Source organism: Sorex araneus, chromosome 7 (genome assembly GCF_027595985.1).
Source record: "Sorex araneus isolate mSorAra2 chromosome 7, mSorAra2.pri, whole genome shotgun sequence".
Lineage (NCBI taxonomy): Eukaryota > Metazoa > Chordata > Mammalia > Eulipotyphla > Soricidae > Sorex > Sorex araneus.
The window spans coordinates 69,247,351-69,262,696 of record NC_073308.1 but is presented as its reverse complement, the minus strand read 5'-3'; the positions used below and the strand labels follow the sequence as shown (position 1 = coordinate 69,262,696).

Sequence of the window (15,346 nt, the reverse complement as noted above, 5' to 3'; positions counted from 1 at the left end):
GGCAAACGCCCTACCCGCCGTGGTTTTGCTCCAGCTCCAAGTTTTTCTCTTTTTTGACTTAGGGGGCACACCCAGTGGTGATCAGGACTTACTTCAGGTCTTGTACTCAGAGATCACTCCTGGTTTGGGGGACCATATTGGGTGCTAGGGATCAAACCTGGGTCAGCCAAGGGCAAGGCAAATGTTTAGCCCACTATACTGTTGCTTTGGCCACCCTGTTAATGATATTTTAAAAAAACCTCTTTAAGTTACTTAGTGGGTAGAGGACAAAAGGAAATCCTACCCTCCCGTCCACCCTGAGGCCCAAAAGAAGACAAGGACAAGGTGGTCTATTTTGTTTAATAGTTGCGTTGTTTCTATAGCGCAATTAGAGCAGTCTTTAAATTTACTTTTCATTACAAATATTTGTCAAGTTTTGTTTCAGAAACAGTTTTCCCTACTCTCTTGCACATGCACCCAGACACACTACAAAAAAACTCATTCGTAACACAGTAAGGGCAAACATCATCCATGTAAACATCTTTCATTAATTCCCATAATTTAAAAAACCATAGACTTAGAGATATTGAATAAGGCTCATAGATTTAGTTCAAATTGCACAAAAGACCAATCGGAGATGCTCATTAACTGAGATGGGGTTAACTTTGGGTTGCCAGAAATGCTGAAAGCGTACCCCAGGCTTCCCATCCTTAAAACAGGCTTCACCACCTCATAAATGCATTTCAGGATAGAAATAGGACATAGAAAACCCAGGAGGAAAAACTTTTGAAGTAGGGAGCATAGAACCCTGAACCTAGCTTCTAGGACAAGTGGGCCTCTCCCTGCAAAAGAGGAGATCCGGAGTGATCCCAAAGCAAGTCGACAGCTCCCCATACATTGGCCTGTGCACGTATTGCTAGTATCCACAGTGAACATTTGTCTTAATGTGTATCATGTCATTATAACCAGGATCAAAGCAGAAAAAGAAGCCGTGTTGAGGTGCAGTATAAGGGGGTGGACTGGGAAAGGAAGGGTAGGAAGAGAAGGGAGGCTGATTCTAGGGATCATGAGCTTGGTCTAGCTGAGAAAGCAACTTGGAAGCAGGGGTGTGACATCACACAGGCGGTGTGACATCACAGACAGCGAGCAGCTCTCTCCATGGAAGTCTGTCTCGGGCTGGAAGTTTGGGGGTTTGGGTGTGTAGTGTCCCAGAGTTGAGACGGGAAATGACTGTGCTGAAAATTGGGCCCCTGGCCAGATGCTCTCTGCTCCGTCCTCTCTGCACAGGCGAGGCGGGGAGGGCAGGAGGCAGGGGCTGCTGGCAGAAAGGGGAAATCCTGTGGGGGGCAGGTAGGGGAGTGAACCCCAATTCCACTGAGGCTGGCCTCCCTGACAAGTGTGGCTAGGCAGTCAGGGTGGCAGGGGATGGTGGCCAGCAAGCCCCATGCCAGGGGTCCCGTGGCCACCTCTGGCTTCTGATTCTGCTGCCCTGCAAAGAAAGTGACACTCGCTCCGGGGAACTGCACCCGCATCTCGAATGCACTCACCGGCCTGAGGACCCGGAGCGATGTCCCAGGATGCACCTCCTTGAGCACCTAACTTATACCAGGAGGCACTGGGGGGCCTACGGAACTCTCCACGGGGAGGCAGCAACATGGCGAGGTTGCCGGGAGGGTTACTGGTAGGCTTGGTTTGGATTTGTACAAATCAAAACTTGATCTGCATCATATCTCCATAGACTCTGAGAATTCTCACCCGAAAATGTGTAATTGGTTTAAATAGCACTGGAGTGATTCAACTTCATTTAAATATCTTCCTAACCAGGAAAAGATTTCATACAAACATCTATTTACATACAAACGCATTAAAATTGGTGAAAAGGGTTACAGCCCCCTGTGGTCATATGGCTTAAAATCGGTTCGTTGCTTTGACTATGTACGCGCACACAGCTGGCAAAGCAAAAGTATTAAAATCTTTTTTTAAAAAAAATGACATTGAGGCTCCAAAATCCAGAAGGAAAGATCAAAATCAAAACAGTCTCTTGAGGTACCTCAAGACAATGTCGATTTAATGTTTGGAAAACCTTTGATCTGTGGCTTAAAACTTCACAACTACCAGTCTTGCAACATAGTTTTACTTATATTTTGGAAGCAAAAAAAAAAAAAAAAAACCAAAAACCCAAACAAACCAATAACCCAGGTTGGATTCTAACTCATTACTTACTCCTAAGACAGAAGCTGGAGGCAACTGTTTTCAAACAAAGCCAAACACAGGAAAAAGAGATACCTTCTTGGAAAATCATGTGTGTATTCTGTGGGTGAGTGATTTGCAATTTTATACACGAAAGGGAAATTCCCAACTTGTCACTTCTATCTCATTGAGGAGGTGACCCTGGGTTCTTGGTTAGGGGATCAGTTCCTGCCATTTGGAGAGTAATTCAAAGGAACCAGTGACACTTTCCTCCCCCTGGGTCTTTTCAGGGTGATAAGGAAATAGCTTCTCAAGTGTGAAGAACCCTGGAAGGAGCTCAACTACAGGCAGGCTCAGAGAGGCCCGAAAAGGAATGTTTTTTCCCAGGCCTGTGGTTTTTCCCAGGTCCACTGGGCTGCCTGGCCTGTTCTCTAGTCCCTCCTCCCTTGGCCTCTTAGTCCTTGCAGCTGTTTCTCTGAGTGCATTCAAAGGCATCCAAGGTCCTTTCAAGGATACATTTCTGCAGATGATCCTATTCCTAACTCTAACACAAGGTAGTATTTACTGTAGAAAAGCTGCTAGGGAAGGTTTAGTCATGCAGGGTGGGGCAGAGACAGCTCTGAGTGAATATTCCTGTAACCAAGGCCTTCACCACCACCTGGAAATTTTCATCATCTCCCTTGATCAGGCTGAGGCCTGCTCATATGGTGCTACCTTCCCAGACAAGGAACCTCCCTAATTCACTATAATGAAAATGACCACAGAGGGAGTCCCTGGGAGGGGGCTCCAATGAAGGCCAGGAAGCCATCAAAACAAAGAAATGTTTGGGAATTATCCAGCCCTGTCCAAGGCTCAAGACTGAGGAAGCCTGGTAAAAGTGAAAGGTGGGATCCTTTCAGGGACAGCACAGCAAGATCAAAGGCCCTGAGGGGACTGAATGAAGAGGACCACTAGGGCCAAGTCCCTTTCCTTGACAACATCCTACTAACGACTGTTACCTGCACAGAGAACTCCTAGCCAGTGTAGCTTGGACAGGCCTAGAGAGTCTCCTGGGCAAGTGGCAGCACTCCATTTGCCCGCATCATCTCAAGGTAGGGTGTGTTCTCTGTTTTGTTTTTTGGAGGGCCACACCTCGTGGTGCTCAGGGCTTACTCCTATCTCTGCTCAGGGATCACTCTTGGTGGGCCTTGGAGGACCATATAGGATGCTGGGGTCTGACATGTGCAAGGCAAGCACCCTTGCCTGTTCTATTTATTCTGGCTGCAAGGGAGTGTCCTTTATGCTAGCCCACTCTCTCCCAGCTTGCTCTCTCTGAGAAGCTCATATTCTTTCTTGGATACATTTCATTGACCTCATTCATTTTAAAAATAAACTACTTCACTGTCATCTGAATTCATTTCTTCAAGACATACATAAACTTCTAAGATCCATGGAGAGGCCAGGACTGATTCTTCCTTTTCCTGTGAGAATTACCTGAGCCTGAGAAGATGGCTCCCAAGAACTCGGGTGTAGGGGCCAGCTCCCACACCCCACATCAATCAGTTGGGTCTCATGGACAGCCTCATGTTTCCTCAGTGAGGCTGGCAGGGCTTCAGGAATGCTGCCATATTCAAGCTGGTGCCAATTCCCTTGACCTGACCTCTCAGTACCACAGGTGGTGGGGACACTTACCTGAAGCCTGCACACTCAGAATTCACTCAGAGCTATCTGGTGAGATTTCTATTTCTAGTGAGCTAAACTAAAAACCAGGGGTTTTCTCTTTATTTCTGCAGCGGTGATTACGTGTGGCTAGCAAAATGGCAGGGGAGGCTATTGATTTTGTTGCCTTTCAAATACAGGTGTTAACTTTGAACTGAATGCTTTGAAGCAGGTAAGTGCTTTGAAATTATAATGACCAGGAGTCAGCATTATGGTTCGGTTTGTTCCTAGTGATCAGTATGTCTTTCTCAATAGTAGCAGTGAAAACAAAACAGGACAACTTGTGAATTCTGGGTTAGAATTCAAGTTTGCTCTTTAGCTTTGAATTCAGTGCGTAGTACTGGCAGGCCAGGTGGCTCTATGTTATGTACATTTAATGTGTGCCAAGGAGAAAAAACTCCTACCAAGGGAAATAGAGCGCAAAGTTGCCACAGTTGCTGCTTAGAAAGACTAATTTCCCTCTCTTCTTCCTTAAAGTATATATTACAACGCTTCCATAACTTAATGCAAACAAATTAAATGTATGTCTTCTCACATCTTAAAGCAAAGGTATCTTTGTTTCCATGCGAGAATAAAAATGCTATAATAATGCCCCGGCCCTAGGAGCCAGTTCCCTATATTAGACATGATAATGAAACGATCATCTAGAAAGCCAGCGAGACCCACCCACTAGCACGGAGCCCCAATTCCTTTGGAGGTGCTTGCTTGTAAAAGAGAATCTAAGATACACAACAGGAATGGCGGCAGGAAAGGACCCCAAAAAGTGGGGATTTGTTCACAAGAAAAAAAAAACCCAAAACAAAGCCATTCTATTGCAAGATACAGACCAAAGGTTAAAAGGCAAATGACACTACCTCTAGAGAATGAAAACAGAATTCTCTGTCCTTGACAGGGTGCGTGCGCAAATGTGATCACCCAATCTGCACTGGAGGTGAGAAGAAAATATCGGGAGAAAAATGCTAAAAATGATTCCCCCACCCCACCCCACCCCACCTTGCCTGGGATCATTTGGCATCTCTATGTGTGGTGCTGATTCAGACTTGGCTGGCTGTGGTGGGTGAGGGGTGCGGGGGGCGGTGGGGACCTGGTCGCCAGGCTGGCTAATTTTGAATCTGGTCTGAGTAATGCGATCAAACCTAGTTAGGAGGCGAGAACATCGTGGATAATGCAAAGGGAAAGGTTCAGGGCACGGTCTTGGTGGGGCGGTCCCTGGTTGTCCAGCGCTCATCGGATGAACACGGTGCATAGATCCAAGTTTCGGGCCGGGCATCAGGCCCCTCACTTCTGCTGCGCAGCCTGGAAGGCCTTCAGCTCCACCTGGTACCACTCGGGGGCCTCGGGCCCACTCTTACCGGGGGGACTGTGATCGTAGCCATAGGCCACCGTCAGCTCCTCGTCAGCCTCCACAGCCCGAAGTGTGCGGATGCACTTGATGGGCCCAAAACGGGGGTGCACAAACCTGCATCAGGATGCACAGAGTTTGGTGGGGACAAGTCAAAGACAAAGCAGGAATTGATTCAGGAACCCACCCTACAGCCCTCTCCATACCTGCAGGATAGACTACTTTCCTATGGAAGAGACCCCAAGATCCCTGGGATTCTCCTCACATTCAAGTCTGAAAAGCTTAGAGGCTGGAGAGAGTACAGTGGTAAGGTGGTTTCCTTACACTCACCTGACCTGGGTTTGATCTCTGTAATCTCATATGTTCCTCAGGAGTGGTTCCTGAGTGCAGAACTAGGAGTTACCCCTGAGCTTCGCTGGGTGCAACCCCCAAAACAAAAAAGCCCTAGTCTGGTCTGGCTGTAGAACTGCCGTCATGGGCAGTACCAAGTGACATACAGCCCCAAACAACTGGCCAGCATGTGGACACATCAGTCCATCACCTCAGATCTGTACCCCATTGGGAAGCACCTTCAGAACACTGGGAATTATAGGAAAGAGCCCCAGGCACTCCATACCACAGCATTGCCCGAAGCAAAGTGTCTAGCACCCGCATTGAGGAGGCACTATTCTCACCTCAGGTGATGGGATCCTCTCCAGAATGCAGCCTGTTCTGTTTTACAATCCTTGTAACTATCTCCCCAGTCCCAGGAAAGTAGCCTTGTCTTTGCTTTTGGCATCTAAAACTGCTGACAACTTTATGATCCAACAATTCCACTTCTGGTTATCTACCCCCAGGACATAAAAAATATTCATTCAGAAAGACATAATACACACTGTTATTCACACATTTTAGAAACGAAATCAACCTAGATGTCTGATGATAGATAAGTGGATCATAAAGATGTGGCATATATACGCAATGGAATACTACCCTGCTGTAAGGAACAATGAAATGCAACATGACTAGAATGGGAAGATGCCATCTTCAATGAAGTAAGATAGAAGAAGGACAAGTGGTGATCTTACTGATAAGTGCTGTGTAGTATAACTGGCTGAGGGAATGCAATGTTTGAAAGGGGATACCTAGATCACCCTTAGCCCCAAAGCATAGGGAGGAGTAGGACAGAGAAGGAAAGAAACTGAGGGGGAAGAAGATCTGAAAAGAAATGGGGAGCAGAGGTCAAGGGAATCCAAGTATATCAGTGATACAAAGGAGTGGTAGCACTGTAGCACTGTCATCCCATTGTTCATCTATTTGCTCGAGTGGGCACTAATAACGTCTCCATTGTGAAGTACTGTTTTTGTCATATCAAATACGCCACAGGTAGCTTGCCAGGCTCTGCCATGTGGGTGGGATACTCTCAGTAGCTTGCCAGACTCCGAAAGGGACAGGAATTGAACCTGGGTCGGCCACGTGCAGGGCAAATGCACTACCCTCTGTGCTATTGCTCCAGTACAAAGGAGTGGTATAGCTGAATACCCAAATCACATTGTCAGCAACACTGAAAACGAGATCCAAACCTCAGGAACCAAACTCAAACTGCCTCTCAAGGTGGCAGGCTGGGGCTGGGGTTAGGTGGAAGAGAACATGGGAACCCTGGAGGAGGGAAGAAGACACTAGTGGTGGGACTGGTGCTGAGACACAGTATGTCTAAATCCAACTTGGACTTTGTAAATCATGATGCTTTAAGTAACTTTTTAAAATAACTGCTTTCAGAGAATGTTACAGCATGTACAACTCTGCCAATCATTTCAGAAACAAATGAAGGCCGTGAATTGGGACCTGGATTTTGCATGTAGTTCTAATCTGTATCCTTCCATTTATCCCGGGTGACTAATCAGTCACAGTGGGCTGGAAACCAACCCGAAAGAGGACAGAGACTTGATTTTTCGTGGATGGACCCTTATTTGCCTTCTGCTCTCTTTGGGATTGAGAAAAATCGGATCCTCACAAGGAAAGCACAGAACCAACTTGTTGGGAGAGAACAGCCGTAGCAGCAATTATTCCAGTTGGTTGGTTCTGCATGAAAGGGCCGTGGTTAAGCCAGGTGCAGCTGGGAACGTTGCTCTGGCCGCCTTCACATTGGCTCTGGAAGTCTTGGCGTGCTCTCACCAGTGTCATTTTCATTTCACATGACACATGTCCTTTGCCATTTCCACCCACCCTTTAAACAGAAGCTGGAGCCCCAGTACATGCTCCTGGCTGCCAAGAAGAGCACGTCCCTGCCAGAACAATTTTAAAGCCATCTCAGAGATGCAGAAAGGGACATGCAAATCCTGGCAGTGTTCCTACAGATCAACACTTGAGCTGATCTAGCTTTTGTGAACAAGTGGGAACTGCGGGGAAGAGGCCACTCACAGCACCTGCAGCATTCACAGGATGTGCTGAGGAGGGCAGGGCCGGTGGCATCAGGAACAGTCAGACATGCTAGCCTTTGGAAAGAGCACATTCAGAGGCTCAGGAAACAAGTTTTGGTGGAAGTGCTATGTAGAAAAATGATTGAAACTTGAAGAAAGAAAAGGAGATCACGGGGGCTGGAGACGGGTTAAGGTGCTTGCCTCGTACATGGCTGGCCAGTGTTCCCTCCCTGGCACCACCCCAAGCACTGCCAGGAGTGATCTTTGAGCACACAGCCAGGAATAAGCCATGAGCACAGGCAGGTGTAGCCCAAATCCCTGCCTCCATAATTCCCCCAAGATAAAAAAGAAAGATGATAAAGACCTAGAACTGGATGTAACAAAGAAAGCCATCTGGGCCAGGATGGAAAGAATTTCCTAAACATCAGAGTCCAACTGCCAAATTCACAGCAACTTAAGTCTGTTCAGTCAGCTATCCTTTGTAGACAAGCTCTATCCATAGATGGCTTGGAGGTTCCATGAGCCAGATGGGGAGTTTGAACCCCTGGGTTGGTAGGATTATCTAATCTGGTAAGAATTTTGATGGGATCTGGTTAGTCCATGTACAGTCCATTCATTTGAAGTGATAATCCAGTTATGGAGCTATTTAATTATCTAATTTTAAGCATTTCACCCTAAAATCACCCCAGACTTAAGCAGTCAAAAGCCCCATTTCCCTGTACTCCCACCCCCATTTGAACACCTCTATGGATTCAGCCACACATAGAGGAATTCTCAGACATGGGGTGTAGCCTTGGGTCCCCAGTTCAGTGTCAGCCAGGCGCCTCCATGTTGGAAAAGTCTCGGAGTGCCTGCCACTTTCTCATCACATAATAGGGCCTTGGGTTAATTTGTTTGACTGACTGGTGGTGCAAACCTGGTGACACTCAGGGGCTATTTCTGACCTTGTTCCACTCTTGACGGTGCTCAGGGGGACTATAAGTGATACTGGGGATTCTTTTTTTCCTTTGGGCCGCACCCAGCAGTGCTCAGGGGTTACTCAGGAATAACTCCTATGGGGGACCATATGGAATGCTGGATCGAACTCAGGTCAGCCACATGCAAGGCAAATGCCCTCTCCACTGTACTATTGCTCTAGCCGCTGTGGTGCTGGGGATTGTAACTGGGGTAAACCGTGTTCAACGCAAATGCTACTGTTTCTCCAGACCAGGGCCTCCGATTTCAGAAGCTATTTTCAGCACGGATACTGCATGCCCTGTGCTTAGGTACTACTGCAACCCTTTCATTCATCGTATAGCTTTCCCTGCTGTCCACCGTGCAGAACAGTATCAGTTTTTACTATGATTTCAAAGAATACAAATATTCCCACTGAGACTCTGTCCAGAGTGAAACCATGGAAGAGCCGAAGTCCAACATGAAGGGTGGAAATGCAGCTCAGTGGCAAAGCTCAGGTTGCATACACAAGGCCCTGGGCTTGATCCGGCATCCAAAGAACTCTTAGTGAGATAGGCTGCAGGGAGACACAAGCAGCAGACCTGGCCAGTTTCCCTAGCAGTTGGCCTCATGGAATCACTGTTCTCATCTCACCTGCCTCGATTGGGTGCTGGGGCTGTTTCCGACAGTCTCTGCGAGGCCCCTGGGATCCCAAATGTGGGCAGGACGCCATCCCCTCTCCCTCTCCTCAGTCTCTGGGAGATGGCATGTCCTACTTACATGTCGTAGATGCAGTTGGGCGTGAAGGAGTGATTTGCCTTGTGTCCCAGGGAGGCGCAGTACTCGGTCACATGGTTGAAGGGCTCCGGCACATCAATGACTGTTTCCTCATCCAGTGACAGCGTGTTTCCATTTAGGGCCCAGTCCCTGCTGTCAACCTGCAGAGACAGCAGAGGACCTCAGGGACAGGAGCTCAGCACCATCCAGCCAGAGAGCCTGCAGCAGGTGCCTAGGATGGCAGGGGGTTCTCTGCAGCCCTCTGGGCTACAGTCTGACCCCTCCCTACTCCAGGGGTCAGTGTGGTAGAACCAGGCAGAACAGAATCCACAGATTTTTCCTGCCATTTATTTATTTATTTATTTAATATTTATTTATTGCTTTTTGGGTCACACCCAGCAATGCTCAGGTGTTACTCCTGGCAGTGCTTGGGAGACCATACGGGATGCCGGGGATCGAATTCAGGTTGGCCGCATGCAAGGCAAACGCCCTACCCACCGTACTATCACTCCGGATCCCCTTTATTTTTTGAAGTACGACAGATTTTATTTGGAACTTTTGAAGAAGGGGAGAGACAAAATGTTGAGAATGCACTCAAGAGAACGTAGGCTTCCCAGAGTGAAGAGAACCCCGGTACACATCCTGGCATCGGATATGAAAGTCTTCCCAAGAAGGGAGATGCAGGGGCTGGAGCGACAGCACAGTGGGTAGGGCGTTTCCTTGCACATAGCTGACCTGGGTTCGATTCCCAGCATCCCATATGGTCCCCAAGCACCTCCAGGAGTAATTCCTGAGTGCATGAGCCATGAATAACACCTGTGCATTGCCGGGTGTGACCCAAAAAGAAAAAAAAGGAAAAAAAAGGGAGATACAGCCAACACGTGTTCACCACCACATGGGCACTGGCAGCGCATGCGCTCAGGCCCAACCCAGTGGGCTGTGCTACTCTGCCTCTGTGTTGGAGGGTGCTGGACCATGGAGTGAGGAGGGGGGAGGGGGCGTGCCAGTGGCCAGTGGTTTAACCTAGGCCTCTCACATGCAAAGCCTGTCTTCAGCCGTCTTCTCTCTGGCTCTGATTTTATTTTATTTTAGTTGGGGGGAGAATGTTTGAATCCTATCCGGCTGCACCCAGGGATCACTCCTGACAGCGCTGGGGACCATATGCAACACCAGGGATTGAACTGAGGTCAGCATGCAAAGCAAGAGCTTTGGCCTCCTGGGCATTCTCTCTCTCTCCCTCACTCTCTCTCTCCCCCTCCCTCTCTCTCTCTCCCTCCCTCTCTCCTTCCCTCTCTCTCCTTCCCTCTCTCTCTCCCTTCCTCTCTCTCTCTCCCCCTCCCTCTCTCTCTCTCCCCCTCCCTCTCTCTCTCCCTCCCTCTCTCTCCTTCCCTCTCTCTCTCCCTTCCTCCCTCTCTCTCTCTCTCTCTCTCCCTCTCCCTCCCTCCTGCTCCCTCCCCCACCATTACTCAGATTCTTTTAAAAATACTGATCCCAAGAATTGAATTTCTGTGCCTAAGACCTGAGTCCAGAACCTTGCATGCACAGAGCCTGTCCTCTGCCTCTGGGCTAAATCTCACCCTGATTCTTCCTGACCCGATATGAAGAAAGGGAAAAGGATCTCAAGTCCTTTTCAAAGACACTGACCCAGCAAGGCAGCTGCCATGAATGAAAGTGAGGGTGGGCTCACGTCAGCAAATAGTCCACAGAAGTGCTGACAACCCCCATCAGCTTGGCCCCTCTCTGGCCGGGAGACCCTTCGCTCTTGTCACTAGGACAGGTGAGCCTCTTTGTGATCCCTCGCCTTGACCCTGTTCCACCTGAGCCCACATCCTGCGGGCTCCTCTTCCTCCTACATCAGCAGAGGAAGGCAAAGTGCCAGGAAATGCACACAGCCAGTAGTACCAGGGCCCCCTGCTCCTTCCCTACCCATCCCTTCCCTTGCTGTTAGAAGATCCAGGGGTTACACACTTGGTGTGATGCTGAGGGACCCCAGAAAGCAGCCCTCAGGATCACAGCCACCCTGCAAATGGGTGTGGCAATCAAGACAGGGTCAACCACATACAAGGCCAGTGCTGCGGCTCCAGCTCCCATACTAGCGTTCTAGCTCCATCAAGTAATTATTAACAAAGCTCTGAAGCAAAGCTTGGCACCATCCCTGACCCCCTCCAAGGTGAGGGCGTCTGTAGGTGGCGACTTTGGGGACGTGAGATTGGAGCACTGATGGGCGGGATTGTTGCCCTGAAAGCTCTCTATTCCCTCCTGCCCGGTGCGAGAAGTGAGGGCAGTGCAGGAATCAGCGGCTCTCAGGACCCCTGAGTCGGTCACCCCTGGCATCTTCAACTCGGGGCCTTCAGAACGGGGAGAAATCACTTTCTGTGGTGTGCAAGCCGCCCGGGCGCTCATATTTCTGCTGCCACAGACAGGAGCTTTTGCAAAGACCAGATAGCACTCATTTGATCATTTCTACAGTAAATGGGATAAGGAGACCAGGAAGAGGGTTTGAAATAAAGCTCTTGACCCAGTAAAATTGTCCTCAGGTCCCTCACTCACCTCTTGGTGTGTAATCCGAACTCCATTATAAAAAGACATAACGGTGCTGGGTCCCACTGCCACCTTTGCAAACAGTCCTTCACCAGCGCTGGAAATGAGCGAGTCAGCCACATAGACCCTAGACAGAACAGAGGCAAGTAGTGATTCCTGCAGCCTGATAGGGTGGTTCTCACGCCAGCTGCCAAAAATAGCATCAGGGCTACTCGATCTGAAATATCTGAAATATCACTTCGTAGTCATCCAACCAGGAAGGAGAGATAGAAGGGGAAGAAAGCTAAACCACAGGTGGTGATGATGGAAGTGAACACCAAGGTACTTCTGTCTTTCAAAGATGCTTGGGGCTAGGGATGTGACAGTCATTCCAGCAAAATGATTGTCATCTCTAGTCACTTAAAATTCGCTTTCTAATGAGGAAGAAAATGGTGTTTTTGTATGGCAACAAAGTACTCGGATTATGTTTAGAAAATTTTTAAAGGGTTAGGGTTGGAACAGTAGTACAGCGGGTAGGTCACTTGCCTTAAATGTGGCCTACCCAGGTTCGATTCTTGGTGCCCCATATGTTCCCTGAACCCACCAGGAATGATCCTTGAGTGCAGAGACAGGAGTAAGCCCTGAGTACCAGGAGTCTAACCCCAAAACAAAACCAAAAAATATTTAAAGGGAGATGGAGAGATAGTCCAGGGATTAAGGGACTTGCTTTGCATGTGGTAGACCCCAGTTCAACCTCCTGAATACCACTAGAGGGTCACTCCTGTGTACGGAGTAGGAGTAGCCCCTGAGCCTGCTGGGTGTGGCCCCACATCCCAAAAATACAAAATAAAAGATTTTAGTTAAGGGCCAGAGAGATAGTACAGTGGGTAAGGCATGCAATGGACTTGCTTCCCCAGCACCACCCCATATAATCCTCTGAGCCCACCAGAAGTGATCCCTGAGCACAGAGCCAGGAGTAAACTCTGAGTATAATTGAGTACCCCTCCAAAAAAAAGAAACCCAAAATGAAGTTTTTAGTTAATACCAATTTTTCACTGTCTTCCTGGACAAGAAAACATTTTGCAAAGCGCATTAAGGTTATTCTCAAGTTTATAGAGGCCAGTAAGAGAGAAATACTTTATTTGGAGAGGGGGCTTGGGTTTGGAGGTCGATGCTCAGGACTTCTGGCTCTGTGCTTACAGACCATTCCTGGAGGGCTCCGGAAAACATACACAGTTCTGGGGACCACACCTGGGTTAGCTGCAGGCAAGGCAAGCACCCTACTGCAATATTGCTCCAGCCCAGAAGCTCTTTTAATTAGGGCTGGAGAGATAGCACAGTGGGTAAGAGGCTTGCCTTACACGCAGCAGACCCAGGTTCGATCCCCAACATGCTATATGGTCCCCCACCCCCAGCACTGCCAGTAGTGATTCCTGAACGCAGAGCCAGGAGTTAGCCTTGAACACTACTGAGTGTAGCCCCCAAACAAAAAAAAATCTTTCAATTAAGCTCCAGATAAATCTTTGACTTGAGAATGACAAGTCGTTAATACCATATATTCAGTAAGTGCTTCCTAACAACGATTCCTAGCAGGTCGGCAGACCCTGCCTGTGAGGCAACTCTTCGCGCTGCCCACTTTTGTAAATAAAGTTTTTATTGGAGCATAGCACATCTGTTTCCCCAGAACTGCTTTGGTACTGCAAAGGAAGCCTGAAAAGTTGAAGCAGAAACCTATAAAGCCTAAAATAGTTAGTGTCTCTTTATAAAAGAAATTTGCCAGCCTCTTCTTTGGTTTTTTTTTTTGTATTTTGGGTCATACCAGAAAGATCTGAGAACTTACACCTGGCTCTGTGCTCAGGGATCACTCCTGATGGGGCTCGGGGTCATATGGGCTGCCAACGACCAAACATGTGTCGGGCGTGTGCATGGCAAGCACCTTACCCCGTATTCTCTCTCCCCATGCTTCCGACTCTTGACCTGAGTTCAGTTCCCAGCTTCACATCGTCTCCCAGCACTTCGGTGGTGGCCCTGGAGACCCTTAGCAATGCCAGGGTGAGCTGGTCGATCCTTCGCATCTCAGGGCCTGAGCAGCACCACATACTCGGGCCCTTGGCTGAGAACTGCCCGGGGCTCTTTACTAGCTACCTGTCTATATTCGTTTACATTTAATCTTCTATGTCTACTTAGGTGATATTTTGCACTTAATAGAGATTTTTATTACAATCTTTTATTTATTAGTGCAGATACTCAAGCATTATCTATAATATTTTGTAAAATAAAGTCTATGTTGTCTTTTTAGAATTAAACACACACACATATATATTTGCTTTTTGGGTCACACCCAGCGATGCTCAGGGGTTACTCCTGGCTTTGCACTCAGGAATTACTCCTGGCAGTGCTTGGGGGACCATATGGGATGTTGGGGATCGAACCCGGGTTGGCCACGTGCAAGGCAAACGCCCTACCCGCTGTACTATCGCTCCGGTCCCCTAAATACACTTATATTTTTATAGGTCTATTCAGATTTTCCCTTGGCCCCCCGCCCACCCCACAGAATTACCTCTCCGATTCATAAGGGTCTGGAAGAAGAGCATTGGCAGAGATGCAGGATGAAGTTGACTTGTCAAAGTGGTACACCGCGCCTGAAAAAAAGCCAGCCGGTGTCAGCCAGGTGCAGAGCAAAGGAAGGACTTTCATTTTATTTTTTGTTTTGGTGCTAAGGACCCACCCGGGGCCCTGGCACTGAAGCACCATCCCTGTCCCAGGGAACAGCATCTCAGCCATTCCTCTTTCCAGTGGGACAAAAGCTAATGGTAAGCATTCTGGAATGAAGAAAATCATTCGGGTGATACCTACCAGAATGAAATTCAGTACAAATTAGCCTGAGTCTTATTTGCAGGCCTTAATGAATGGCCATCAGATGTGCTCACATCCCTTCCTGCTTCTGGATTCGCTTTTCTTCCGGGGTCTCTAAGAAGCTTAGATAATTATGACATTTTGAACAAGAAAATGCTTTGTCATGGGATTGTGCACTCGCTTGGGTTGGATCCGATTGCATCATGGTTTCTACACTTTGCCCTTGCTAAAAATGAAACCTTCAGTCTCTCCAGAACGAAGAACAGAAGCACTTTTGAGAAAACACAAACAAAGTCATCTTTCTAGAATGGCGATTCAGAAGCCTCTTAGTCATTTGTTCCAGAAGCAGAGGTGCTCAGTGTCCTAGAACTGAAGCTGCTTTTCTCACAGGATTAGCCTCGCCCTCGGGCACTTGGCTCTGGCTCGCCCACTGTCCCTATACCCGAGCCTGCCGGCTTTCTCCCCTTGGCCCCTGCCCCCAGCACACACACCATTTTTGTCCCAGATGAGTGTTCAGAAGGTGTTTGTTCTGTGCCCAGGAACTCTGCAGCAAAGCACTCATTCCCGCCAGGATGGTCACTTGTGACTCGGGCCAGGAGGTAGGAGGTACCCAACCCTCCTGCCTCGGTTCACAAAGAGGCAGCTTCGGGAA

General features: G+C 48.4%; 1 protein-coding gene across 1 annotated transcript in view; it reads right to left on the bottom strand.

Moving 5' to 3' along the window:
* Window positions 1-324: 324 nt before the first annotated feature.
* SETD7 (SET domain containing 7, histone lysine methyltransferase) overlaps window positions 325-15,346 on the bottom strand; it is a 39,195-nt gene continuing 24,173 nt past the window's right edge. The window contains exons 5-8 of the mRNA XM_055144317.1: window positions 14,399-14,480; window positions 11,869-11,986; window positions 9,322-9,479; window positions 325-5,326 (exon numbers count right to left, since the gene is read on the bottom strand). Of these exons, the coding sequence (XP_055000292.1) occupies window positions 5,146-5,326; window positions 9,322-9,479; window positions 11,869-11,986; window positions 14,399-14,480 (539 nt within the window). The 3' untranslated portion in view covers window positions 325-5,145. The remainder of the gene's footprint in view (window positions 5,327-9,321; window positions 9,480-11,868; window positions 11,987-14,398; window positions 14,481-15,346) is intronic.